This window comes from Ahaetulla prasina, chromosome 13, assembly GCF_028640845.1.
Source record: "Ahaetulla prasina isolate Xishuangbanna chromosome 13, ASM2864084v1, whole genome shotgun sequence".
Lineage (NCBI taxonomy): Eukaryota > Metazoa > Chordata > Lepidosauria > Squamata > Colubridae > Ahaetulla > Ahaetulla prasina.
In genome coordinates, this window is record NC_080551.1 from 4,301,598 (window position 1) to 4,327,289 (window position 25,692).

Genomic DNA, 25,692 nt, shown 5'->3' on the forward strand with positions numbered 1-25,692 from the left:
TTGATGATGGGGGCATAGTTATGACCCCCTTCTTGGTTTTTGCTTCAGCTCCTACAATTAATCAACTTCCCAAAGTAGCTCTAAGAAGCTACTTAGCTACTCTAAGAAGATTACTGCAATGCTCTCTACATGGGGCTCCCCTTGAAGAGCACCAGGAGGCTCCAACTGGTGCAGAATGCGGCCGTGCGGGGGATAGAGGGAGCATCTCGTAGCTCCCATGTAACACCTCTCCTGCGCAGGCTGCATTGGTTACTGGTGGTCCTCCGGGTGCGATTCAACGTTTTGGTCTTCACCTTTAAAACGCTCCATGGCATGGGACCGGGATACTTACGGGACCACCTGCTGCCGCCAGTAGCCTCCCATCGACCGGTGCGCTCTCACAGGGAGGGCCTCCTCAGGGTGCCATCGGCCAGACAATGTCGGCTGGTGGCCCCCAGGGAAAGAGCATTCTCTGTGGGGGCTCCGGCCCTGTGGAATGAACTGCCTGTGGGGCTACGTCTTCTCCCTGATCTTCGGACCTTTAAGCGCGAGCTCAAAATTTTCTTCTTTCACCAAGCAGGGCTGGCCTAACGATTTTATTGAGGGGTTTTTAGTGGGGTTTTTAAGGGGTTTAATTCATTTTTAGAATTTTATATACTCATTTAATTACTCAGCTTATTGAATTATATTTTTAAATTAATATTGTATTTTATTTTATTTTATTTTTTGGTATTTATGTTTTATTTATGCTATACACCGCCCTGAGTCCTCGGAGAAGGGCGGTATAAAAATGTGAAAAATAAATTAAATAAATAAATAAGAAAAGTTATTTCTGTATTTTTTTTTTATTCACATCCTTTTTTTTTTTTTTTTGCATTTATATCCCGCCCTTCTCCGAAGACTCAGGGCGGCTTACACTATGTCAAGCAATAGTCTTCATCCATTTGTATACTATATACAAAGTCAACTTATTGCCCCCCAACAATCTGGGTCCTCATTTTACCTACCTTATAAAGGATGGAAGGCTGGAACTGGCAACTTAATTGTTTAGCCAAGTGGTTGCTTAAATGAAACTGTATTTCTGATCTGATTTCAGTTTCCAAAACCTGCAAAGGTTCTCAGTGCAAGGATTGCTCATTATTTTTCATCCCTGTTGCAACTGACCAGTCACTAAATGAGGCACGTGCTAAATAAGGACTTCCTTATTATACAGGGGTGGGATTCAGACATTTTAGCAACCGGTTGTCAGCCCGGTTGCTAGGTGGGCATGGCCATGATGGGCGTGGCCTACTCAGCCTCCTGTACTATGGGGGGAGGGGGGCTTTTTGCCTTCCCCAGAATCCGGAGGCTTTAATCAAGCCTCTGAGAGGCAAAAATGGCCTCCTCCAGGCTCTGGAGCCCCTCCGGAGGCAAGAAACGGGCCCGTTTTCGGACTTCTGGTACTTCCAGTAGGCCCATTTTTTGCCCTTCCCAGGCTCCAGAGGCTTTCCTCAAGCCTCTGGGAGGGCCCATTTTTCACCTTTGGGGGGGCCCGTTTCCGGACTTCTGGAACTTCCAGTTGGCCCATTTTTCGCCCTCCCAGGGCCTCCACGCGGGCCCTGCACTTACCTGGCATCCAAAACGGGCTGTGTGGAGACTCCTGGGAGGGGCAGGGCAGGGTGGGTGGGGTCAGCCAGCCCTTGCAACTACCAGTTCGGCGAACCAGATTAAAATTAACATTCGGTTCGCCCAAACCGGTCCAAGCCGGCTGAATCCCATCTTTGTCCTTATCTAACCTTTCTTATATCCCATCAATTGGGAAAAAAAGTCTTCCGAAGTGCATTGCAATGGATGGAGATGAATATCTTGTTTTTAAGCTTCGTCCACGGTTTTGTTTATTCCTTTTTCTGCTTTATGTGCTTCTCTCTCTTAGTTTGTCCCCCTGGTTTCTACGGGCTTCACTGCAACCAGATTTGTCCCCAATGTCTTCACAGCACACTTCCCTGCCATCATGTCACAGGCCAATGCGATTGCCTGCCAGGGTTTTTCGGCCCCCTCTGCAACCAAGGTAAGGTGGCATTTTGCTGATTCCGTAAGTCTATAAGTACAGGTGGTCCTCGGCTTACGACCACAAAATTTGGGCTCCAATTTTGAGCCCAGAATTTCTTTTGCTAAGTGAGATATTTTTTTTAAGTGAATTTTTCCCCGGTTGACAATCTTTCTTGCCATCGTTGTTAAGTGAATCAGCACAGTTGACACGGTTGTTCAGTGAATCTGGCTTCCCCATTGGCTTTGCTTGTCAGAAGGTCGCAAAAGTGGATCACGTGACCCCGGGACACTGCAACCATCATAAATATGAGCCGGTTGTTGAGCATCCAAATGTAAATCACGTGACCATGGTTAATGTGGCAATGGCCATAAAGGTGAAAAATGGTCATAAGTCACTTTTTTCAGTGCTGTTGTAACTTTGAATGGTCACTAAATGAACTGTTGTAAGACAAGAACTACCTGTAATTGATTGCATCCTATAAGGCCAACTGGAGGCACGTTTTTTTAAAATATCTAATGTCTTGCATTGCCTCCAGACCTGGACAATGTGGCCTAGCAGTTTGTAATTTACCACAATACAAAAAAGATGTTGAGACTCTAGAAGAAGTGCAAAGAAGAGCAACCAGGATGATTAGGGGACTGGGGGCTAAAACGGTTGCAAGAACTGGGCGTGGTTAGTCTAGTGAAGAGAAGGACCAGGGGAGACATGATAAGGGGCGTGCATAAGAGCACCAGCATGCCTACCATTCCTGTCCTAATGTTCCCTTTGGTTGTATCCAATTTGTATGGCTATTCCATGCTTATACTTATATATACTGTTGTGTTTGACAAAATAAATAAATAAAATAAATAATAAAGAAAAAAATAACAGTCTTCCAATATTTGAGGGGTTGCCACAGAGAAGACGGGATCAACTTATTCTCCAAAGCACCTGAGAACAGGACAGGAAGATTATCAAAGAAAGCTACAACCTGGAACTAAGGAGAAATTTCCTGACAGTGACAACAATTAATCAGTGGAACAACTTCCCTCTAGAACTAGTGGGTGTTCCATCACTGGAAGTTTACAAATAGAGATTTGGCTGGAATATTTGTTGGGTCTCCTGCTTGATTAGGGGGTTGGACTAGAAGACCTCTAAGGCCCCTTCCAACCTGTTATTCTATGTTCTGTGCTCTAAAGCCGGAGTCTCCAACCTTGGCAACTTTAAGACTTGTGGACTTCAACTCCCAGAATACCTCAGCCAGCAAGCTGGCTGAGAAATTCTGGGAGTTGAAGTCCACAAGTCTTAAAGTTGTCAAGGTTGGAGACCCTGGCTCTAAAGAATGTAGATTGCTTGAGTTGTTAGGCAAAAGTTACTTTTTTGTACATAGACAACAGGCATAAATAAGAAATTTCTTTAATGTAGATATTCAAGTGCACATGGAATGTGCTCATAAATTAAATTCACCAAGCTACTGACCCAGCAGTCAAAGCCCATCTGAAAAGCAACACACTTCTAAGTTGTATTGTTAATATAGGAACGAGGCAGCTCCGAGTTTCCTGAGGCCAACTGCTTCACTGAAATCTTGTTTTAAAACCATCTGAAATGGGCTTTGTTAGTGTCTATCAATAAAAGAGGGTCTGATTTGTGCTACAAGCCACAAGAAAGAACCCTAGTATAGTTGCACACAGGAAGTTTTGGGCATCATCAACAGCAGCAACTTTAATAGGCCAGACTTCACCGTCGGGGTGAAATAAACCCGGGAATGGGCCCCATAGCAGATTCCATGCATTCTTGGACTATTGCGGAGAGTTGTAGGCAAATGACACATTTGTGATATGCAATCTCACAAACAAAAAGAGCCAGCTTGGTGTAATGGTGAAGGCAACTGGGGAAAAATTGGGAGACCATATGAGTTCTAGGCAGAATACAGAATTGGAAAGGACCTTTGAGGTCTTCTAGTCCAACCCCCTGCTCAAGCAGGAGACCCTGTACCAGTCTACACAAGTGGCTGTCCAGTCTCTTCTTAAAAGTCTCCAGTGATGGGGCACCCACAACTTCTAAAGGAAACTGGTTTCACTGGTTAATTGTTCTCACTGTTAGGAAACGTCTCCTTAGTTCTAAATTGAAGTTCTTTGTAAAAGTCTCCAGTGAGGGAGCACCAGCAGCTTCTGAAGGCAAGCAGTTTCATTAATTAACTGTTCTTACTGTTAGAGAATTCCTCCTTAGTTCTAGGCTGTTCCTCTTCTTGATTAGTTTCCATCCGTTGCTTCTTTGTCTTGCCTTCAGGTGCTTTGGAAAATAGGTTGGTCCCCCTCTTCTTTGTGGCAGCCCCTCAAATATTGGAACACTGATACCATGTCACCCCAGCTCTTCTTTTCACTAGACTAGACAAACCCAATCCCTGCAAGAGTTCTTCATACGTTTTAACCTCCAGCCCCCTAATCATCTTTGTGGTTCTTCTCTGCATTCTTTCCAGAGTCTCTACATTTTTTTTATATTGTGGTGACCCATCATTGGCATCCTTCAGTCTCAAAAGACTATAGTATTGTGCTCTGGAACGAGATCCTAAAACAGCATCTAGTGTGACTAAAAAGGCCAATTCGAGAGTGGCAATCCCTTCCATACTGAGGGCAGGTACATTCTGTCCCCTGCCCAGCCCTCTAGGTACAAAGCCAGTTGACTAACCATGGGCCAGTCACTCTCTCTCAGCCCTAGAAAGCAGGCAGTGGCAAACTGCATCTGAAAAAAACTCACCAAGAAAACGGCAGAGATTTTTTTTTAGGGCATCACCAGAGGTCAACACTGACTCGAAGGGATGCCCGTACATGCATCCCACAAATGCCCCCACTTCTGTGTGTCGGATATGGATGACTTCACCCTGGTTCATTGCTGCAAAGAATATGTCAATGAAGACTCAATCATCCAGGCCAAACTGTCCCAAAGGTGCTTTTTCAAGAGGCAACTGGACTTTCTGGTTTTCCTTTGAAGGAGTCTCGTTTCTCGTTCAAGAAGCTTCTTCAACCAGAAAGTCCAGTTGCCTCTTGAAAAAGCACCTTTGGGACAACCATGACCTGGATGACTGAGAATTTCCATAGACATCCAGGCCAAAGGTATTTGAAGGTTGAGTCACGGCAATCCAACCAAACTTTGTCAATCTGAGAAGTTACATTGCTCATCCAAGCGACTTCATCAATCAGAGCAAAAATAATTAGGCAGACAGTAGATTAGATTTAGATTTAGATTTAGATTTATTAGATTTTTATACCGCCCTTCTCCCGAAGGGCGGTTCACAGCCAAAATAAAACAACAATTATATACACAATAAAACAATAATTAAAAAATTTATTAAATATAAGACCAAAATTAAAACCATTTAAAACCGTAAAAAACCCATAAAATTTATATCAAAATATTAAAAACTACTAAAATTTCTATGCCAGTCCTGCGCGAATAAATAGGTAAGTCTTCAACTCGCGGCGGAAGGTCCGAAGGTCAGGAAGCTGTCGAAGTCCAGGAGGAAGTTCATTCCAGAGGGTGGGAGCCCCCACAGAGAAGGCCCTTCCCCTGGGGGCCGCCAGCCGACATTGCTTGGCTGACGGTACTCTAAGGAGTCCCTCTCTGTGCGAGCGCATGGGTCAGTGGGAGGCAATCGGTAGCAGTAGGCGGTCCCATGAGTATCCCGGCCCTAAGCCATGGAGCGCTTTAAAGGTAGTAACCAAAACCTTGAAGTGCACCCGAAAGACCACAGGTAGCCAGTGTAGCCTGCGCAGGAGTGGTGTTACATGGGAGCCACGAACGGCTCCCTCTATCACCCGCACAGCTGCATTCTGAACCAACTGGAGCCTCCGGGTGCTCTTCAAGGGGAGCCCCATGTAGAGAGCATTGCAGTAATCCAAGCGAGAGGTAACAAGAGCATGAGTGACCATGCATAGGGCATCCCGGTCGAGGAAGGGGCGCAACAGTCAGAGAGTCAAGATTAAATTTTAGACGTTTTTGACCTGGATGATTGAAACTTGATTGACATAGTGCAAGCCAATTTTGGGGAGAAATCCCCGCATTTGGTGTGGCAAGAATCAGTACATTCCAACAATGATCTGGCTCTCTGCCTATCTAATTTTGCTCTGACTGATGAATTTGCATAGATGTGCAACCAAACGTCTCAGGTGAACAAAATTTGGTCCAGTTGCCCTGATTTAGCCTTATCAGGGCAACGGTAAAGCAGCAGTAAAGCAGCGGTCACCATCTGGTGGTCCATGGACCACTGGTGGTCCCTGAGAAAATTTTGGTGGTCCGGAGAAAAATTATTTGCATTTTTTTATATTGCACTAAATCAGGGGTCCTCAAACTATGGCCCCTTGGGACAGATATGTGCAATGAGCATTTGTGTTGCTGCAGAGAGTCTCCCCCTTCAGGATCTTTATATATATGTATGTATGTATGTATGTGTGTGTGTGTATATATATATATATATATATATATATATATATATGTAGATCTTTGGTTGTTCGGGTTTTCTCCCGTGTAAAATTGGAAGTGTCTTGGCGACGTTTCGACGAAGTCTCATTCGTCATCTTCAGGCTTCAGCTTCGTGCTTCTGGGAGCAATGTGTGATCGCAGCTGTTTCTTCCTTTTAACTGCTAGTGGGGGTTTGAACTGCTTGGGTGGGAGCTTGGCTGTGCTCTGATTGGCTGGGGGTTTTTTTGTGCTCTGATTGGCTGGGGGTGTGTCCTGTTTGGGTGGGGGCTTGGTTGTGCTCAGTTTAGTCTGTGTTGCAGAGGGATTTGAGCTGGTGAGCTGCATAGCTGTTGTTTGGCTTTGTGGTCGTGCTACATCTTCATAGTGGGTGTCAGTCTGCTGCATGTATGGATTGGAGGGGTTTGAAATGGCTAATGTTGCAGCTGTGGTCTGGCTTCTGGTCCTTATATATATATTTGTTTGTTTTTGTAGCTTTTCACGGGTATAGATATGTAGCTCTTGGCATATTCGGGTCTTTTCCCGTGTAAGGTTGAGAGTATCTTGGCGACATTTCGACGAGATCTCCCTCATCATCTTCAGGCTGGTGCTTTCGGCTTCATGCTTGTGCGAGCAAAGCGTGGTCAGAGCTGCCGTCTCTCTATAAATACTGGTGGGGAGGTGGGGAGTGTTGTTATGAGTGGGTTGGTTGGCTGTGTGGCTGTGTGGTTGCATCTCCATCTACCAATCAAGATGCAACCACACAGCCAACCAACCCGCTCACAGCAACACTCCCCACCTCCCCACTGGTATTTATAGAGACGGGAGCTCCGACTACGCTTTGCTCACACAAGCACAAAGCCGAAAGCACCAGCCTGAAGATGATGAGTGAGTCCTCGTCGAAACATCGCCAAGATACTCTCAACCTTACACGGGAAAATGTCTTAATCTACTTTTATTATCTATCTTCCTTTATTTCGTCTACATTTTACCTTGATCTTCAACATTTTCCTCTCTCCTTTATTTCTCTTCCTCATTTTTCCTATTTTCCAACCATTCATACTATCTACACCACACTTTGTAATAGTATGAATCCTCTTTCTCCTTGAGTTCTTTTGTTAATTTGTCCATCTCTGCGCATTCTAAGATTTTTTTTTAATTAAATCCTCTTCTGTTGGTGAGTTCTCCTTCTTCCAATTTTCGCATAGACTGCGGGCTGCTGTTAATATGTGTAATGTTAAATATTGTATTTCTTTTGTGTAATTTCCTGTGGGAATCCCTAGTAAAAATTGCTCTGGCTCTCTCTTTACTGATTTCTGTGTTATCTCCTCTAGCCAGTTTTTAACTTTGCCTTCGGATCTTTTTGTGTGGATCAGAGGGGGGCAGAAATTCTGACTTGGGATTTGCTTCAGTCTCCTGTTGCGGGGCTTTGGGCGAAGGCTGAAGGGAAGGGCCATTGGTGGCGAAGAGTCGGAGGGCCTTGTTCCAGTGGGACTGCATCATGGGCTGGAACTGGCTCACCATCTCAGTCCACTGAGCCTCCAGGCGCCAGTACCTGTTCTTGCACTCCCGCAGGTCTTCCCTCTGTTTGGAAAACCAATGCTTGTAGTCCTCAGTGAGGTGCTTCTGCTGAGCCTCCTTCTCACTCAGTCCAATTTGAACTGAGCCGGCTGTTTTGCCAACTCTTTCTCGTGGTGGCTGCTTAGCTCCAGCAACTGCTTCCCATTGAATAGAGGCTGGCAAGGTGCCCTTCGACGTGAGTGACATTGAGTTGGCCATGGCCACCCAGTCACATGACCACCCTGCCACGCCCACCCAGCCGCTCATTAAGCAGATCATATTTGTGGTCCATGGGATTTAAAATTATAAATTTAGTGGTCTCTGAGATCCGAAAGGTTGGTGACCTCTGCTGTAAAAAATGTGCCCAGAAATACCCATTATTTATCAACATCAATACCTTATTTATACATTACAGTTATTACCAGTCAACAACTCTAAATTTCCTATAAGCAACCCAGCTCTTTTCATATCAAACTATGCCAATCAGAGAATTCTTTGATGTGGTTTATTTGGTTAATGAAAGATTTTAATCTTGCCTGAAGACAAAATGGGGGGAAAAATGAAGTAGACTGTCCCATGGATCTAAGGATAGATCATACTTCCAGTTTGCATATGTCACCATTTTTGCTTTGCCTGCCTATAAATTAACAGCATATTAGAGTTTATTTTATTACTAGCCTCAGTTGAATATTCTTAAAAATGCTCATTGGGCATCTATTTTTTTTTTTCATTTATAATTTTACCCACTTATATAAGTACTCGCCTCAGTAATTTCCAAGGTTTGGACAAATTCACCAATTTGTGAAAGTATGTATTTTCCCTGTAGTTATTCCAAAACAGCATAGATATACTAGATAGATTAATTAAGATATCCCAATTCCCCTGAGTCATATACCAAGTCCATTCAGCAGAAGATCTATCCATATATGTATATATTTGTTTTTGGAATGTTTTTGATATTTTAAATGCTTTTTTATTGATTTAATTACTTTTATAGATTTGGAAATGTAAGCCATCCAGTATCTCTTCATTGAGATGGGTGGCTGTGGAAAATGCTTGATTGAATCAATCATAGCTGAGAGTCAAACACAAGTTAATGGCACATAGTCAGATCAAACCATAATAAACTTATTCCCTAGATGAAGAAATACTCTGTTTTGAAAGGCAGGAAGGAATTTATCATGTATCTTCTTCAAGTCCACATCATTAAAATGTTTGATACATGGATCCCCACCCAGGGGTGAAATCCAGCAGGTTCTGACACGTTCTGGAGAACTGGTAGTGGAAATTTTGAGCAGTTCAGAGAACTGGCAAATATTACCTCTGGCTAGCCCCAGAGTGGGGTGGGAATGGAGATTTTGCAATATCCTTCCCCTAGGAGTGGGGAGGGAATGGGGATTTTGCAGTATTCTTCCCCTGCCACAGCCACCAAGCCACACCATGCCACGCCCACAGAACCAGTAGTAAAAAAAATTGGATTTCACTACTGTCCCAACTCCATTTTTGCATCCTGTGTCTGATTATGTCACTTCCGCCTCTATTTTTCCAATGTAAAGAGACTCAAACATTCCACATCATGGTAGTCAGAATAGAGCTGAAAGGGACCTTAGAGGTCTTCTAGTCCAACCCCCTGCTCAAGCAGGAGACCCATTTCAGGCAAATGGCTGTCCAGTCCCTTCTTAAAAACCTCCAGGGGGTGAAGCATCCATAACTTTTGACGGCAAGGTTCTCACTGTCAGGAAATTTCTCCTTAATTCCAGGTTGCTTCTCTCCTTCCGTCCATTGTTTCTTGTCCTGCCTTTTTATCCAATCTTTTGATTTCCCTGGGCCTCATTGAGTGAAGAGGAATTGTCTTCACTCAATAAGTCAGTCAAGAAAGAGTGCAGAGAAGAGCAATAAGAATGATAAGCGATTTAGAGGCTAAAGCATATCATGAACAGTTGCAGGAACTGGGCATGGCTAGTCTAGTAAAGAGAAGGACCAGGGGTGACTTGAGAGCAGTGTCCCAATATTTGAGGAGCTGTCACACAGAAGGAGGGGTCAACTTATTTTCCAAAGCACCTGAAGGCAAAACAAGATGTAATGAATGGAAACTTATCAAAGAGAGATCCAATCGAGAATTAAGGAGAAATTTCCTGTGAGGGAGAATAATTAATCAGTGGGACAACTTGCCTGCAGAAATTGTGGGTGCACCATCATTGCAGGTTTTTAAAAAGAGGCTGGACAACCATTTGTCCAGAATAATATAAGGTTTCCTGCTTGAGCAGGGGATTGGACTAGAAGACATCCAAGGTCCTTTCCAGCCCTATTATTCTACATTCTCTGCCTTGGCCCCAGGGGTGAAATCCAGCAGGTTCTGGAGAACCGGTAGCGGAAATTTTGAGCAGTTTGAAGAACCGGTAGTGGAAATTTTGAGTCGTTCAGAGAACCAGCAAATACCATCTCTGGCTGGCTCCAGAGTGGGATGGAAATGGAGATTTTACAGTATCCTTCCCACAGGAGTGGGATGGGAATGGGGATTTTGCAGTATCCTTCCCCTGCCCACTCACCAAGCCACGCCCACCAAGCCACACCCACAGAACCGGTAGTAAAAAAAATTGGATTTCACCACTGCTTGGCCCCATATAAACCTATAATACAGTTAATGTATATTTTCTTATATTTATTATTTTCTGGGGCTGCATTACTCGCTCTCCAAGGCTGCATGCAGTCTGTGGGCCACCGGTTGGACATGTCTGCTCTATGCTTTCCCAAGTCAAAAAGCCAACACAGTTCTGGGCTGCATAAACAGAGGGATAGAATCAAGATCATGTGAAGTGTTGATACCACTTTATAATGCCTTGGTAAGGCCACACTTGGAATATTGCATTCAGTTTTGGTCGCCACGATGTAAAAAAGATGTTGAGACTCTAGAAAGAGTGCAGAGAAGAGCAACAAAGATGATTAGGGGACTGGAGGCTAAAACATATGAAGAACAGTTGCAGGAACTCGGTATGTCTAGTTTGATGAAAAGAAGGACTAGGGGAGACATGATAGCAGGGTTCCAATATCTCAGGGGTTGCCACAAAGAAGAGGGAGTCGGGCTGTTCTCCAAAGCACCTGAGGGTAGAACAAGAAGCAATGGGTGGAAACTGATCAAGGAGAGAAGCAACTTAGAACTAAGGAGAAATTTCCTGACAGTTAGAACAATCAATAAGTGGAACAACTTGTCTGCAGAAGTTGTGAATGCTCCAACACTGGAAATTTTTAAGAAAATGTTGGATAGCCATTTGTCTGAAATGGTGTAGGGTTTCCTGCCTGGGCAGGGGGTTGGACTAGAAGGCCTCCAAGATCCCTTTCAACTCTGTTATTATGTTATGTTAAGTTAGAAATGCGAACCCCTCCATTATTTTGGTTGGCCCGCCTGCCTATTATTTTCAGCTCTGCTGGATCTTTTTGCAAAGACTCTATCTAGGCATACCAGCCCTGCTTAACAAATTGTCGAACCCAACTGTTAATTTTTCTAGATTTTTTTTTAAAAAAAACAACAACACCAGTGACTGTTTTACAGCGCTTTCCATAATAGCACGGCAGGGTGTTCCAAGTATCCTGAATGTGGTTTGTGTGTTTTATTAAAGAAACAAATAAAAAAAAACCTACGTAATAATGTTACAAAACCCCAAGCAAAACCAGACACCAGGCTCATCTTCTGTTATTATATAAATATTGACAAACTGTATTGTCTAAAGTAGCAATTAACGCTGTAAACAATCTGCGTAGGACATGAAATTATAAAATGGGAGGAAAAAAGGAAGAAAAACACGTGGGGAATGTACCGTATATCATAAACGAAAGAGTTCCAGCAAATACACCCAAATCACTTTGATGTCCTCTATTTCGCCCTTCTGTAGAAAGGAGACTAATTAAAATGTTGATAAACAATAATCCACGGCCATAAATCAGGGGGTGGATTTATATAATAATTCTTTGGTTACCAGCATCCCAGCATATGAAAAAAAAACATCGCTCTCCAGGATTCAGGAGTTGTGGTCATGATTTATGGCTTGTTGTCCTCCAGCATTCTCTGCGCCAGGTTCATCGAAGAGCGTAGCCGCGTTCGGACATAAAGCTCAGCCTTGATTTAGCACCGTGAGAATAAGACCGGAGATTAGGTTTGCTCTGCTCCGGTTCCCTGGCCTTCTGGAGGGATACTGGGGGAATACAAATGGCCATTTCAGGTTATCTGCAGCTTATCGGGTGGAAGGTTCTCAGGAAAGTTCTTCTCAGGGTGCCGTCCGCCAAACAATGTCGGCTGGCGGCCCCCAGGGGAAGGGCCTTCTCTGTTGGAGCACCTACCCTCTGGAACGAACTTCCCCTCGGTTTACGCCAATTACCTGACCTTCGGACCTTTCGCCGTGAATTGAAAACATATCTGTTTATCCAAACGGGACTGGCTTGATTTTTAAATTTTCAAATTTCTGAATTTTTAATAATTTTAAATTGGGGTATTTTAGTATAGGTCAATTCGACGGTTTTAATTTTCGGCCATCTTTTGAATATGTATTTTAATTGTTATTTTAATTTTGTATTTAATTGTTTTAATCTAGCTGTACACCGCCCTGAGTCCTTCGGGAGAAGGGCGGTTTAAAAATCTAAATAATAAAAATCTAAATAATAAAATAAATAAAGGGCCTTGCCCTTTGGCTTTGCAACTATGGTTTGAAGTTGGCTTGTTGACAGCAAGTTTGCTTCAATTGAAGCATCGTTTCAAAAACAGAGCCAGGCTTAGTCAAATGCGTAGAAAAACACAAACAGTGATTTTGTGGTTGGACCAGAGAAGGGGTAAGAGTGTGCGAAGGAGAGATGGTTTGTACTCATAACAAACTATGGCCAGTTTGGTCTAATGCAGCGGTTCTCAACCTGTGGGTCGCGACCCCGTTGGGGGTCGAATGACGATTTGCCAGGGGTCACCTAAGACCATTGGAAATATGGGGAGTATATTTGCGAGTCGAAGAATCGCGCTTCAATGGTTGACTCCACAAGCCAGCTGCAGGCTCTTCAAATCGCTAGCCGAATTCGGCTTCAGGCGCGATGAATTAAAAAAGAGAGAAATCTTTGCTCTGATGTCTCCCTCTCAAGCCAGCTGCAATCACTCTCAATCGCTAACCTAATCTGGCTTCAGGTGCGATAAACTTAATAGGGGAGGAGTCTCCACTTTAATGCCTCCGTCCTCAAAGCAATCGCAAGCAGTTCAGATCGCTAGCCAATATGGCTTCAGGCGCGATAAATTCAAAAAAACAGTTTGCCGCTTTTTTTTCCCTTCTGCAGTTGGGGTTGCCACATCGTGGGGAATTGTATTAAAGAGGTTGCAGCACTATAAAGGTTGAAAACCACTGGTCTAATTGTTAAGGGATCAGGCCAGAAACCAGGAGTCTGTGAATTCTAGTACTGCCATGAAGAAGGTTGAGTGATTTTGAGCCACAGTGAGCCATTGGTTGTAAAATCAAATCGGCCCCATAACCAACCCATTTTATGACCTTCGTGAGTTGATTTTTACGACTTGGGCCGCGGTGTGGCTCAGGCTGTAAGAAGCCTGTTATTAAAACACAGCTGCCTGCAATTACTGCAGGTTCTAGTCCCACCAGGTCCAAGGTTGACTCAGCCTTCCATCCTTTATAAGGTAGGTAAAATGAGGACCCAGATTGTTGGGGGGGGGCAATAAGTTGACTTTGTAAATATACAAATAGAATGAGACTATTGCCTTACACACTGTAAGCCGCCCTGAGTCTTCGGAGAAGGGCGAGATATAAATGTGAATAAAAAAATAAAAAAAAGATGGATCCATGATTGGCAGGAGCCATTACAGTCGTTACTTGAAGACTACCCGTATTTCTGTATTCTTCTGTCCCTCCTGTAACGTCATAAATTTGTCTTCCTTGTACTGTGGTGCCCTTTGCCAGCCAAAATAATTATAAATGAATTATAAATATAAATCTCTTGTGTTAAAATGGCTGTCATCCACTCCTGAATTAGTGTGGCACCTGAATCAGCACTCTGTTTAATGGCATACCTGATGAGGTCACAATAACAGAATTGCAGAGTTGGAAGGGACCTTGGAGGTCTTCTAGAACAGGGGTCTCCAACCTTGGCAACTTTAAGACTTGTGGACTTCAACTCCCAGAGTTGAAGTCTGGGAGGGATTCTGGGAGTTGAAGTCCACAAGTCTTAAAGTTGCCAAGGTTGGAGACCCCTGTTCTAGTCCAACCCACTGCAGAAGCAAGAGACCCCATACCATTTCAGGCAAGGGCTGTCCAGTCTCTTCTTAAAAATCTCCAGTGATGAAGCACCCACAACTTCTGAAGGCAAGCCATTCCACTAGTTAATTGTTCTTAGTGTCAGGAAATTTCCATTAGTTCCACGTTGCTTCTCTCCTTGATCAGTTTCCATCCATTGCTTCTTGTCCTGCCCTCAGGAGGCTTTGGAGAATAGGTCGAGACCCTCTTCTTTGTGGCAGCCCCTCAAATATTGAAATCCTGCTATCATGTCTTCAATGTAGATCATGCTTAGAAGATCAAATAATCAAAGGGCCTCTGGTGGCTCAGACTGCTAAGACAGTCTGTTATTAACAGCAGCTGCTTGCAATTAATGCAGGTTCAAGTCCCACCGGGCCCAAGGTTGACTCAGCCTTCCATCCTTTATAAGGTAGGTAAAATGAGGACCCAGACTGTTGGGGGCAATAAGTTGGCTTTGTATATAATATACAAATGGATGAAGACTATTGCTTGACATAGTGTAAGCCGCCCTGAGTCTTCGGAGAAGGGCGGGATATAAATGCAAAAAATAATAATAATAATGAGGGCCAGACCAAATGCAGGCGTCCTCTTTTCTCCTTGCAATGGACATCACCATGGTGTGGAACATTTAGTAGCAGACCAAACACTTAATTTTCTCTTTTCAGGAAATGATGTCTTGATTTCTTAGAAGAATCTAGCTTATTTTTCAAAGTCTGGAGCGGGACTAATTATCTCATTAAGTCAAATTCTCTTTTCTTGATTTCAATCTGTTGAGCGTCCCTGCTTTCCCTTTGAAATGTTGATCCAGCCAGCAGGATTTCCATCAAATATTCATGTTCTAATTAAAGACAATTGGTGTTGCAATTTATCATAATGGGCAAGCATACAAAATGATACATATTTTTTTTCGGAAGAAAAAATATGAGAAAAGAAAGAGACAGAGGAAGAGAAGGAGGAGGCGGTTCAATATTTTATTTGGGATTAACATAAAGTACTTTTTTCCCCCTCCCAAATTGAAATTAAGATGGTATATTTCTCTTGCCATCTCTTTTCTTCAGCCTGCTTTGTTTCAGATGTAAATTGGCTTCCAAGTTTACAAAACTGCCTCCCTCTTTGATCGTTCCTCTAGATAAGGAGAAGAATTTTTAGAAAAATAACTAAATAAGATAGAAATGATATATTATAGTAAAGGTGGGCAAAATAATTTTCAGGTCTGAAGTCCTGATCACTATTTCACACCTTCTCCAGGTGAAGACCCAAAAGTGCTTTTTCAAGAGGCAACTGGACTTTCTGGTTTTTCTTTGAAGACATTTCGCTTCTCATCCAAGAAGCTTCTTCAGCTCCGAGCCTGTGTTCAACAGTGAAACAACACAGGGCAGAAAACATCCTGCAGTCAAGAAGGCTCCACACCTATTTGCACTACTACGGTGCAAATAGGACACAGATAAACTTCCAGTGGGCTCAACGACTCTCTAAAAGGATGCAAATGACCAGCTGTCTGCAAGGAGTGTTAATCCTTCCCTTCCCCACCATCCGGTCAGAGCTGAAGAAGCTTCCTGGATGAGAAGCGAAACATCTTCAAAGAAAAGCCAGAAAGTCTAGTTGCCTCTTGGAAAAAGCACCTTTGGGACATCCGTAACCTGGATGACTGAGAATCTCCATAGACTCCTGGTGAAGAGTTGTCCAATTTCAGATAGATTAAAATAATAGATGCTGATTGCTAGAACTCTATCAGGATAACTATCAGGTCATCCTTTAGAATAGAATAGAATAGAATTTTGTATTGGCCAAGTGTGATTGGACACACAAGGAATTTGTCTTGGTGCATATGCTCTCAGTGTACATACAAGAAAAGATACGTTCATCAAGGTACAACATTTACAACACAATTGATGATCAATATATCAATATAAATCATAAGGATTGCCAGCAACAAGTTATAGTCATACAGTCATAAGTGGAAAGAATAGAATTTTTTTTTAGAATAGAATAGAATTTTATTGGCCAAGTGTGATTGGACACACAAGGAATTTGTCTTGGTGCATATGCTCTCAGTGTACATAAAAGAAAAGATACGTTCATCAAGGTACAACATTTACAACACAATTGATGATCAATATATCAATATAAATCATAAGGATTGCCAGCAACAAGTTATAGTCATACAGTCATAAGTGGAAAGAGATTGGCGATGGGAACTATGAAACGATTAATAGTAGTGCGGATTCAGTAAATAGTCTGACAGTGTTGAGGGAATTATTTGTTTAGCAGAGTGATGGCCTTCGGGAAAAAACTGTTCTTGTGTCTAGTTGTTCTGGTGTGCAGTGCTCTATAGCGTCGTTTTGAGGGTAGGAGTTGAAACAGTTTATGTCCAGGATGCGAGGGATCTGCAAATATTTTCACGGCCCTCTTCTTGATTCGTGCAGTATACAGGTCCTCAATGGAAGGCAAGTTGGTAGCAATTATTTTTTCTGCAGTTCTAATTATCCTCTGAAGTCTGTGTTTTTCTTGTTGGGTTGCAGAACCGAACCAGACAGTTATAGAGGTGCAAATGACAGACTCAATAATTCCTCTGTAGAATTGGATCAGCAGATCCTTGGGCAGTTTGAGCTTTCTGAGTTGGCGCAGAAAGAACATTCTTTGTTGTCCTTTTTTAATGATGTTTTTGATGTTAGCTGTCCATTTGAGATCTTGCGATATGATAGAACCCAGAAATTTGAAGGTTTCTACTGTTGATACTGTGTTGTCAAGTATTGTGAGAGGTGGAAGTATGGAAGGGTTTCTCCTAAAGTCTACCACCATTTCTACGGTTTTGAGTGTGTTCAGTTCCAGATTGTTTTGGTTGCACCACAAGGCTAGTCGTTGAATTTAAAATATTTGTATTATCTCAAGACGGGCAGTTCAAAACAAATTATTTCTAACAATACAGGTAGTCCTCGACTTATAACAGTTCGTTCAGTGACTGTTCAAAGTTAGAAGGGCACTGAAAAAAATGACTTATGACCAGTTTTCACACTTGCGACTATTATAGGATCCCCATGGTCATGCGATCAGAATTCAGATATTTGGCAATTGGCTCATATTCATGACTTACCCTAACCGAGGGGTCTTCAACTTTGGCAACTTTAAGACTTGTGGACTTCAACTCCCAGAATTCCTCAGCCAGCAAAGTTGAAGTCCTCAAGTCTTAAAGTTGCCGAAGTTGAAGACGCCTGCCCTAACCCTAACCTTTGGCGGCCTTCTGACCAGCAGAGTCAATGGGAAAACCAGATTCACTTAACAGCAATTTGATTCATTTAACAACTGTGGTTGATTCGCTTTACGACTGCAGCACGAAAGGTCGTAGAATGTGGCAAACCCACTTAATAAACGTTTCGCTTCGTAACAGAAATTTCGGGCTCAATTGTTAAGATGACCTGTAACAAAAATCAAACAAGTAAAACCCAGAAGAACTAGAGCTTTGGTGTTTAATTGATTTGCCGGAAAAAAGTAATCAATTAAAACATTTTAACTTACCATGTTGGAATGTCGTCTGGAGATGTAGGAGGGAGGGGCTGCTAACCCAGAGGACAAAGAGACAATGGAGTTTGGGATGTCTGATGGGCAGGAAGAGGGCAAAAACAGACCTTCCCTAGCAGTTCACAGAGTATATCTCTACTTACACAGATACCATGTTCCCCCCGAAAATAAGACCTTATATTAATTTTTGCTCCAAAAGACAGATTAAGACTTATTTTCCAGTTAGGTCATTTTCGGGGAAATACGGTACTCAAATGCATCTGTCTGATGATCTTAACTGAGGCTTATTTTTGGGGTAGGGCTTATATTAGGAGCATCCTGAAAAACCAGGCTAGGATCTTATTTTCAGGGAAACATGGCAGAGGTGGTATCAACCGGTTCGGATCAGTTCAGGTGAACCGGTAGTGGAAATCGCAGGTGGGCCACATTTTATCCGATTTTTGAATTGAAAATGTGGTTTAAAATGTTCTTATTCATCTTTAAGGAGCTTGCTCCTAAATAAACCCTCTTATATCAAGTCAATCATCACTGAATTACAGAGAGGATAGGGTCTCCAAAGCACCGGAGGGCAGGACAAGAAATAAGGATGGAAACTAATCAAGCAGAGAAGTAACCTAGAACTAGGGAGAATTTTCCCAACTGTGAGAACCAGAGGTGCTATTCAGCAGGTTCTGACCAGTTCTGAAGAACTGGTAGCGGAAATTTTGAGTAGTTCGGAGTACCGGTAAATACCACCTCTGGCTGGCCCCGCCCCCATCTATTCTCTGCCTCCTGAGTTCCAGCTGATCGGGAGGAAATGGGGATTTTGCAGTAACCTTCCCTTCGAGTGGGGAGGGAATGGAGATTTTACGTTATCCTTCCCCTGCCACGCCCACCAAGCCACGCTCACAGAAAAAAAATAGTAAAAATATTGAATCCCACCACGGGTGAAAACAATTAATCAGTGGAACTGCTTGCCTCCAGAAGTTGTGGGTGCTCCATCATTGGAGATTTTCAAAAAGAGATTGGAAAGCCATTTGTCCAGAATGGTATAGGGCCTTCTGCTTGAGCAGACTGTTGGACTAGAAGACCTCCAAGGTACCTTCCAACTCTGTCATTCTGTAATTCTACAATATGTAAGGGTTGGAAGAGACCTGGAGGGTTATCTAGATGTTGTGACCCAGGCCCAAGTAGGTAGTAGGAAGCTTAGTCTGTGAAACAAACAAACTTATTTGAACAGCTGAGAATTACTTCATTCCCAATGTAGTTCAACTAAATTAAAACAAATTCCTCCCAACACAAATTCCTCAGTTCTCTGGCAAACCTTGGTCCAATTAGGCAAACTGCCAAAGGCCTTTCTTGGCAAAAGTTCAGAAGTCACAAAAATAAAGGCAAGACTCAGACGAAGACGAAGATGAAGCTACCAATGTTGTTTTCCGGCAAAGCTGAAACGCCATTGATGGTCTGTTTTAAGCCTTATGGGAAGGGCCAATCATCTCTTGGCCTTACTCCCGAGTTGTCCTCTTTGCTTGAGCTGCTGTTGCCTTCTGGCAGCTCTTCTCATGCGTGCATTAGGAACAGGCTCCTCCTGTTCCTCTGCCTCACAACTGTCAGCCTCTGGAGGCTCCGGAGTCCGCACCTCACTCCCCGATGGCCCTGGCCCCACCTCTACCTCCGACACAGAGCCCTCATCCGGGCCTTCCCCAGCTTCCAGGACTGGCCCACGCTCTTCCTTAGCATCATCGCTGTCCAACTCCGTTGCCAGCTCTACAGGCTGCTGGCGGACCACAACGCTAGATCAGGGGTCTCAAACTTCCGCCGTTGCAACATCACATGATGTGTCATGACTTTTTTCCCCGTTGCTAAACCAGATATGAGATGTGTGCATAGTGTGTGACACATCCAGCCCACGGGCCACAAGTTTGGCAGCCCTGATCTAAGATCAACCCTCTCCCCAATGCAGGAATCCACTTCTACAACAACCTGAACAGATCGTCATCCAGCCTGTTTGAACAGGTCTTATGAAAGTGAGTTCACATTTGCATTTAAATCCAGTGAAAATGAAATACACTGACTAGGATGATTCTCCAGAAAATGTAACATTTTCCATCTTTTGTCATGCTAAAAATTACAGCCTGGTAGTAAATTCTGGAGCTCCGGAAGCCACCTCGGAAGCTTTCAGGAGCTAACTGTGGCCCTCAGATTATGCATGTCTGATCTGCGGTAGGTAGTAAAAGGGGCCACTTTAGCTAGGAATAATATATTTCCAAGTATTTTTAATAGCCATGTAAGGAATCTGGGCCATAAATCATGACAGTTGCAAGAACGCATCTGAAATTTTAATAGCACGGGAACGCAGTCCTTTTTTCAGAACTTTAATAACAAATTAGCATTGCGGTTGTAGCTGCCCATTCCTGCTTAAACAGAATATTTTTGTCCTTCTCTCAAAATTCTTAGATCCATCAATTACGGACGTGCTTGAGATTCACAAGTTTGGTGGAGTTTAATGGTTTGTGAGAAGTATGAACTTTTTTGAAGGCTTCTTCTACTCCAGCTTTACGGCATCTTGGAGAATGAAGATTTATTAGATAGAAGTCTACCATGATATGGAACTCATTTCCCAAGACAGTGGGGCTTTGCATAACATTTGCTGTATTTTGATGAAGCAGTTTTGCATCCGGACAGAATAGCGGCTTTGCTGAAAATGTCTGATATATCACAAAGCTGCACTTTGACCAATCATAGAACCTTGTAAATTATAGTTAGAAACAAAGAGATAAAAGAGCAGAGATAATAAATAAAGGCACTAAGACATTAAATTACTCTTTAATGTTAACGTCGCAGAGATGAAAAGACGGAGTACAAGGGAAAGCATCATGAAATAAGTAATATTAGTTTAAACACAGGCAAAAGTTGAAGCCATACATAACTCATTAGTATGGAGTGTGCAAATGTTGAGGCCATCACTGAAACAGCTCTGAGTCCTTTTTGCACAGACAAATCAATCTTATAGAACAGTCCACGAAAACAACCTGCTGAGTCTTGACACATTGGTATACATGAGCGCATATTCCAATAATAAATCCTGTAACATCTGGGAGTCTTTTTTTTTTTAACCCAAGCTAACATTATGAATCCAACATAGTAAGCATAGAGCATAGAATCACAGAGCTGGAAGGGACCTTGGAGGTCTTCTAGTCCAGCCCCCTGCTCAAGCAGGAGAACTTATATTATTTCAGACAAGTGACTGTCTAGTCACTTCTTAAAAACCTCCAGTGATGGAGTATCCACGATTTCTGGAGGCAAGCTGTTCCACTGATTAATTGTCCTCACTGTCAGGAAGTTTCTCCTTAGTTCTAGGTTGCTTCTCTCCTTGATTAGTTTCCGTCCGTTGCTTCTTGTCCTGCCTTCAGGTGCTTTGGAGAATAGGCTGACCCCCTCTTTGTTGAGGTTCGTTAGCAGCCTACGGAACTGGCAACGGAGTCAGACAGCGATGGGGCTGAGGTGAGGCCAGGGCCATCAGGAAGTGAGGTGTGGACTCCAGAGCCTTCAGAGACTGATAGTAGTGAGGCAGAGGAACAGGAGAAACCTGTTCCTAATGCACGCATGAGAAGAGCTGCCAGAAGGCAAGAGCAACTCAAGCAAAGAGGACAACTCGGGAGTAGGGCCAAGAGATGATTGGCCCCTCCCATAAGGCTTAAAACAGACCAACACTGGTGTTTCAGTTTTGCCGGAAAACAACATTGTAGTTGCATCTTCTGCTTCATCCTCTGCTTCGTGTACGTCTTTTTTTTTGGTGGTTTCTGGACGTTTGCCAGGAAGGGCCTTTGGCAGTTTGCCTAATTGGACTAAGGTTTATGAGATAACTGAGGAATTTGTGTTGGGAGGCATTTGTTTTACTTTGAGTTGGATGCTGGGAATGAAGTAATTCCCAGCTGTTCAAATAAAGTTTGTTTTTCCATGGACTAAGTTTATTACTTACCTACTTGAGCCTGGGTCACAACACTCTTCTCTGTGACAGCCTAAGTCAGGGGTGTCAAACTCAAGGCCCACTGACCGGATCCAGCCCACAGGATGCTTAGATCCGACCCCTGGGATCCACCTGGAAAGAGCAAAGACCGGCCCTTGCAGCCTCTGCCAGCGATAATGGAGCTCCATTTTTACTGGCATTGGGCTATCAAAACAAACTAAAAGCAAAACAAAAGGAGAAATGTTTCCCCTTTTTTGCATTTGAGCATGCAAGAAGGGACAGGAAAGGAGAAAGGGAAAGAGGAGGGAAGGAAGGAAGGAAGGAAGGAAGGAAGGAAGGAAGGAAGGAAGGAAGGAAGGAAGGAAGGAAGGAAGGAAGGAAGGAAGGAGATTATAATGAGAGTGAGGCAGGTTCTCAGAGAAGTCCTGCCTTAGCACTTGGCCACCACAGGTGCCCCGGAAACGAGTATCATGTCACGCCCACCATGGCCACGCCCACCAGCCATGCCATGCCCCAGCCCTCCGAGGCCAAATACAACTTCGATGCGGCCCTCAATGAAATTGAGTTTGACACCCCTGGCTTAAGTGCTGGAAGACAATTATGTCTCCCCTTTCTCTTTGATAGGCTAGCCCAGGGGTCTGCAAACTTGGCTCTTTTAAGACTTGTGGACTTCAACTCCCAGAGTTCCTCAGCTCTGAGAGTTGAAGTCCACAAGTCTTAAAAGAGCCAAGTTTGCAGACTCCTGGGCTAGACATAACCTGACTAATAAAACTGACACAGAATTAGTAATATGCGTTCCAGTAGTTTTTATCCTGCCAACATCTGGACAGCCTTTTCTTGAACACCTTCCAGAGGCAGCTGTACTTAGACTGCATTGCAAAGGTACAAGCGGAGATCACGAAGTTTAAAAAAATGGTAAATCTGATTTTAGACAAGGTCACAGCTGGTGTAGCCGTCTAAGTTGGTGAGAGCTGGTGGACTGTCCATCTGCACTTCTCCAGAGTGAGTTTTGAGTTCATGAATTTCTACAGTCTATGAATTCGGTTCCTGCTGGACAGGACAACCCCATTCAACACAAGTTGCGGTCCTTGATACAGAACTTCCAAATGAAATCTTGTCTGGATTAAATTTCAGTTTTGTCGTGTCCCCCTCCTCCTCTGACGGCCGGGTCTGGGAAGTCTGTACCCAGCGTGGCCATGAAGCCTCTGCAGCTTTGCCAAATTCCTGTCAGAGTTCTCAGGGCAGGCAGGAAGCCATGGTGTGACTTCAGCAACCAGATGAGACTTTGCCTGACTCAAGGAATGCCAAAAAGCAGATCCTTTATATAGGCCATGGGGTGTGGCTCCATGACTCAGCACTTATCCAGGCCTGCCCCTCCCTTCCTTTTGCTGACGTCACCTCTCCATTCTCCGGAAGCGGGGATCTGTCCACTTTTCGTCTTCCGGCAATTCTAGCTCGTGGCTGGCTTCATGCTCACACGCTGTAGGAGGGAGGTTTGTTTGCTCAGTCTGTCCAGGCATGGTGCCAGGGCTGGGGGCTGGGGGCATGCCAGGCCATTCTTCTTCACTATCAGTCTCTGGCTCAGATAGGAGGAGATGGGAGAGCTGCGGAGAGGAGGGCGGGCGAGGCACAAGAAGTTTCTTTCCCTTTACCCATTGTACAAAAAACAGGAACTGGTAGAAGGTCGACCAAAAGTCAACGGGCAACTCCTCGGAGAGCCTCGTCTCCTTCAACACTACGCAACATGGTGAGCTTCAAGAGGGGATTCAACACAACACAATCCTGATTAGCTTGCTTTTGTTTCCACAGTGTGTCCAAGTGGAAGATACGGGAAAGACTGTGCTGAGTTGTGTCTGTGTACCAACAACGGGACCTGCAATCCTACGGATGGCTCTTGCCAGTGTTTCCCAGGATGGATCGGCAAAGATTGCTCACAAAGTAAGAGAGACCCATCATCTTTTTAGTTTGCATACCATTGCAGCCATTTTCTTTTAAGGTTACCGATGTATATTTATGGGGTAAATAGGTAGGTTTTAATTTAAAGTATTTTGCTAGTGGAAGCCACTTATTTAGGTTCGCTTTCTGGAATGTTAGTTCCCTCATTCTTAATTCACGGGCTGCGTTCTCAGGACCCGCTTAACCTGATTGTGAGTTAACCCAGTAAAAGCAGTGTTGGGATTCAGCCAGTTCGCACCACTTCGGGAGAACCAGTTGTTAACTTTCTGAACCGTTTGGTAAACTGATTTTTGGAAGAAATCATTAGGGCAGAGAACCAGTTGTTAAATTACTTGAATCCCACCACTGAGTAAAAGGTAAAGGTAAAGGTTCCCCTCGCACATACATGCTAGTCATTCCCGACTCTAGGGGGCGGTGCTCATCTCCATTTCAAAGCCGAAGAGCCAGCGCTGTCCAAAGACGTCTCCGTGGTCATGTGGCCGGCATGACTAAACGCCAAAGACGCATGACACGCTGTTCCCTTCCCACCAAAGGTGGTCCCTATTTTTCTACTTGCCTTTTTTTAATGTGCTTTCGAACTGCTAGGTTGGCAGAAGCTGGACAAGAAATAGGAGCTCACCCCATTACGCGGCACTAGGGATTCGAACCGCTGAACTGTCGACCTTTCGATCGACAAGCTCAGCATCTTACCCACTAAGCCACCGCGTCCCAATTGAGTTAACCCAGTGGTGAGATTCAAATAATTTAACAACCGGTTCTCTGCCCTAATGACTGGCTGGGTGGGCGTGGCCATGGTGGGCGTGGCCAGGGGTTGTGACAGGCAGCACTTGGCCTTCTACACTCCTCTGGAAGCAAAAACGGGCCATGGGGGGGGATGCGCTGCCCTCCCCCACGCCCCGTTTTGGGCTTAGTAGGCCTCCCTGCACTTACCAAGGAGCCAAAATGGGGCACATGGGGACTCCTGGAAGGGGCAGGGAGGGGCAGGGCCAGTCAGCAATTTAACTACCGGTTCGCCTGAACCAGACCGAACCGGCTGAATCCGACCACTGAGTTAACCCATCTTCAAGATCTGCATACTATATGGCTGCATAATTTGTTTCTGATCAGCAGATTCAGACCAAAACAACCATTAACCATAGCTGCTGTCATCCAAGCTTAGTATGTTAGAGTCATAGGCCGGGAAGGGACCTTAGAGGTCTTCTAGTCCAACCCCCATCCCCGCCCAAGGCACAAGACCTTATACAAAGTCAGTGTTCAATGAATGGACCTGGTAGCTCTTTACCTGAACGCAGCCATGGAGAAGATAAATAATTTCTTGAAGTGTCTTGAAATCATTGAGGGATAACGATATATTTGTAAATAGTCCTCGACGTACAACTGCTCATTTAGTGACCGTTCAAAGTTACAGCAGCACTGGAGAAAGGGACGACCGTTTTTCACCCTTACGACCGTTTGCGGCATCCCCCCATGGTCACGTGACCAAAATCCAAACGCTCGGCAACCGATTCATATTTATGACGGTCGCAGCGTCCCGTGGTCACGTGATCCCCTTTTGAGACCTTCTGACCAGCAAAGTCAACGGGGGAGCCAGATTCACTTAACAACCGGGTTACTAATGTGATAACTGCAGTGATTCACTTAACATCAGTAGCAAGAAAGCTCGTCAAACGGGGCAAAACTCACTTAACAACAGAAATTTTGGGCTCGGTTGCGATTGTCAGTCGAGGACTACCTGTATTCACAATAACTGCAAATTAGGTTAAGGCAGGGGTCTGCAAACTTGGCTCTTTTAAGACTCGTGGACTTCAACTGCAGGTCTAGGTCCGGTTTCCGCCCCGGTTACAGCATGGAGACGGCTTTGGTCGCGTTGGTGGATGATCTCTGGAGGGCCAGGGATAGGGGTTGTTCCTCTGCCCTGGTCCTATTAGACCTCTCAGCGGCTTTCAATACCATCGACCATGGTATCCTGCTGCGCCGGTTGGAGGGATTGGGAG

General features: G+C 44.2%; 1 protein-coding gene across 1 annotated transcript in view; it reads left to right on the plus strand.

Annotated features, from left to right (window-relative positions):
- Window positions 1-25,692, plus strand: part of MEGF11 (multiple EGF like domains 11) — a 590,966-nt gene that overhangs the window by 509,163 nt on the left and 56,111 nt on the right. Inside the window, exons 13-14 of the mRNA XM_058156456.1 lie at window positions 1,892-2,026; window positions 23,552-23,680. Of these exons, the coding sequence (XP_058012439.1) occupies window positions 1,892-2,026; window positions 23,552-23,680 (264 nt within the window). The remainder of the gene's footprint in view (window positions 1-1,891; window positions 2,027-23,551; window positions 23,681-25,692) is intronic.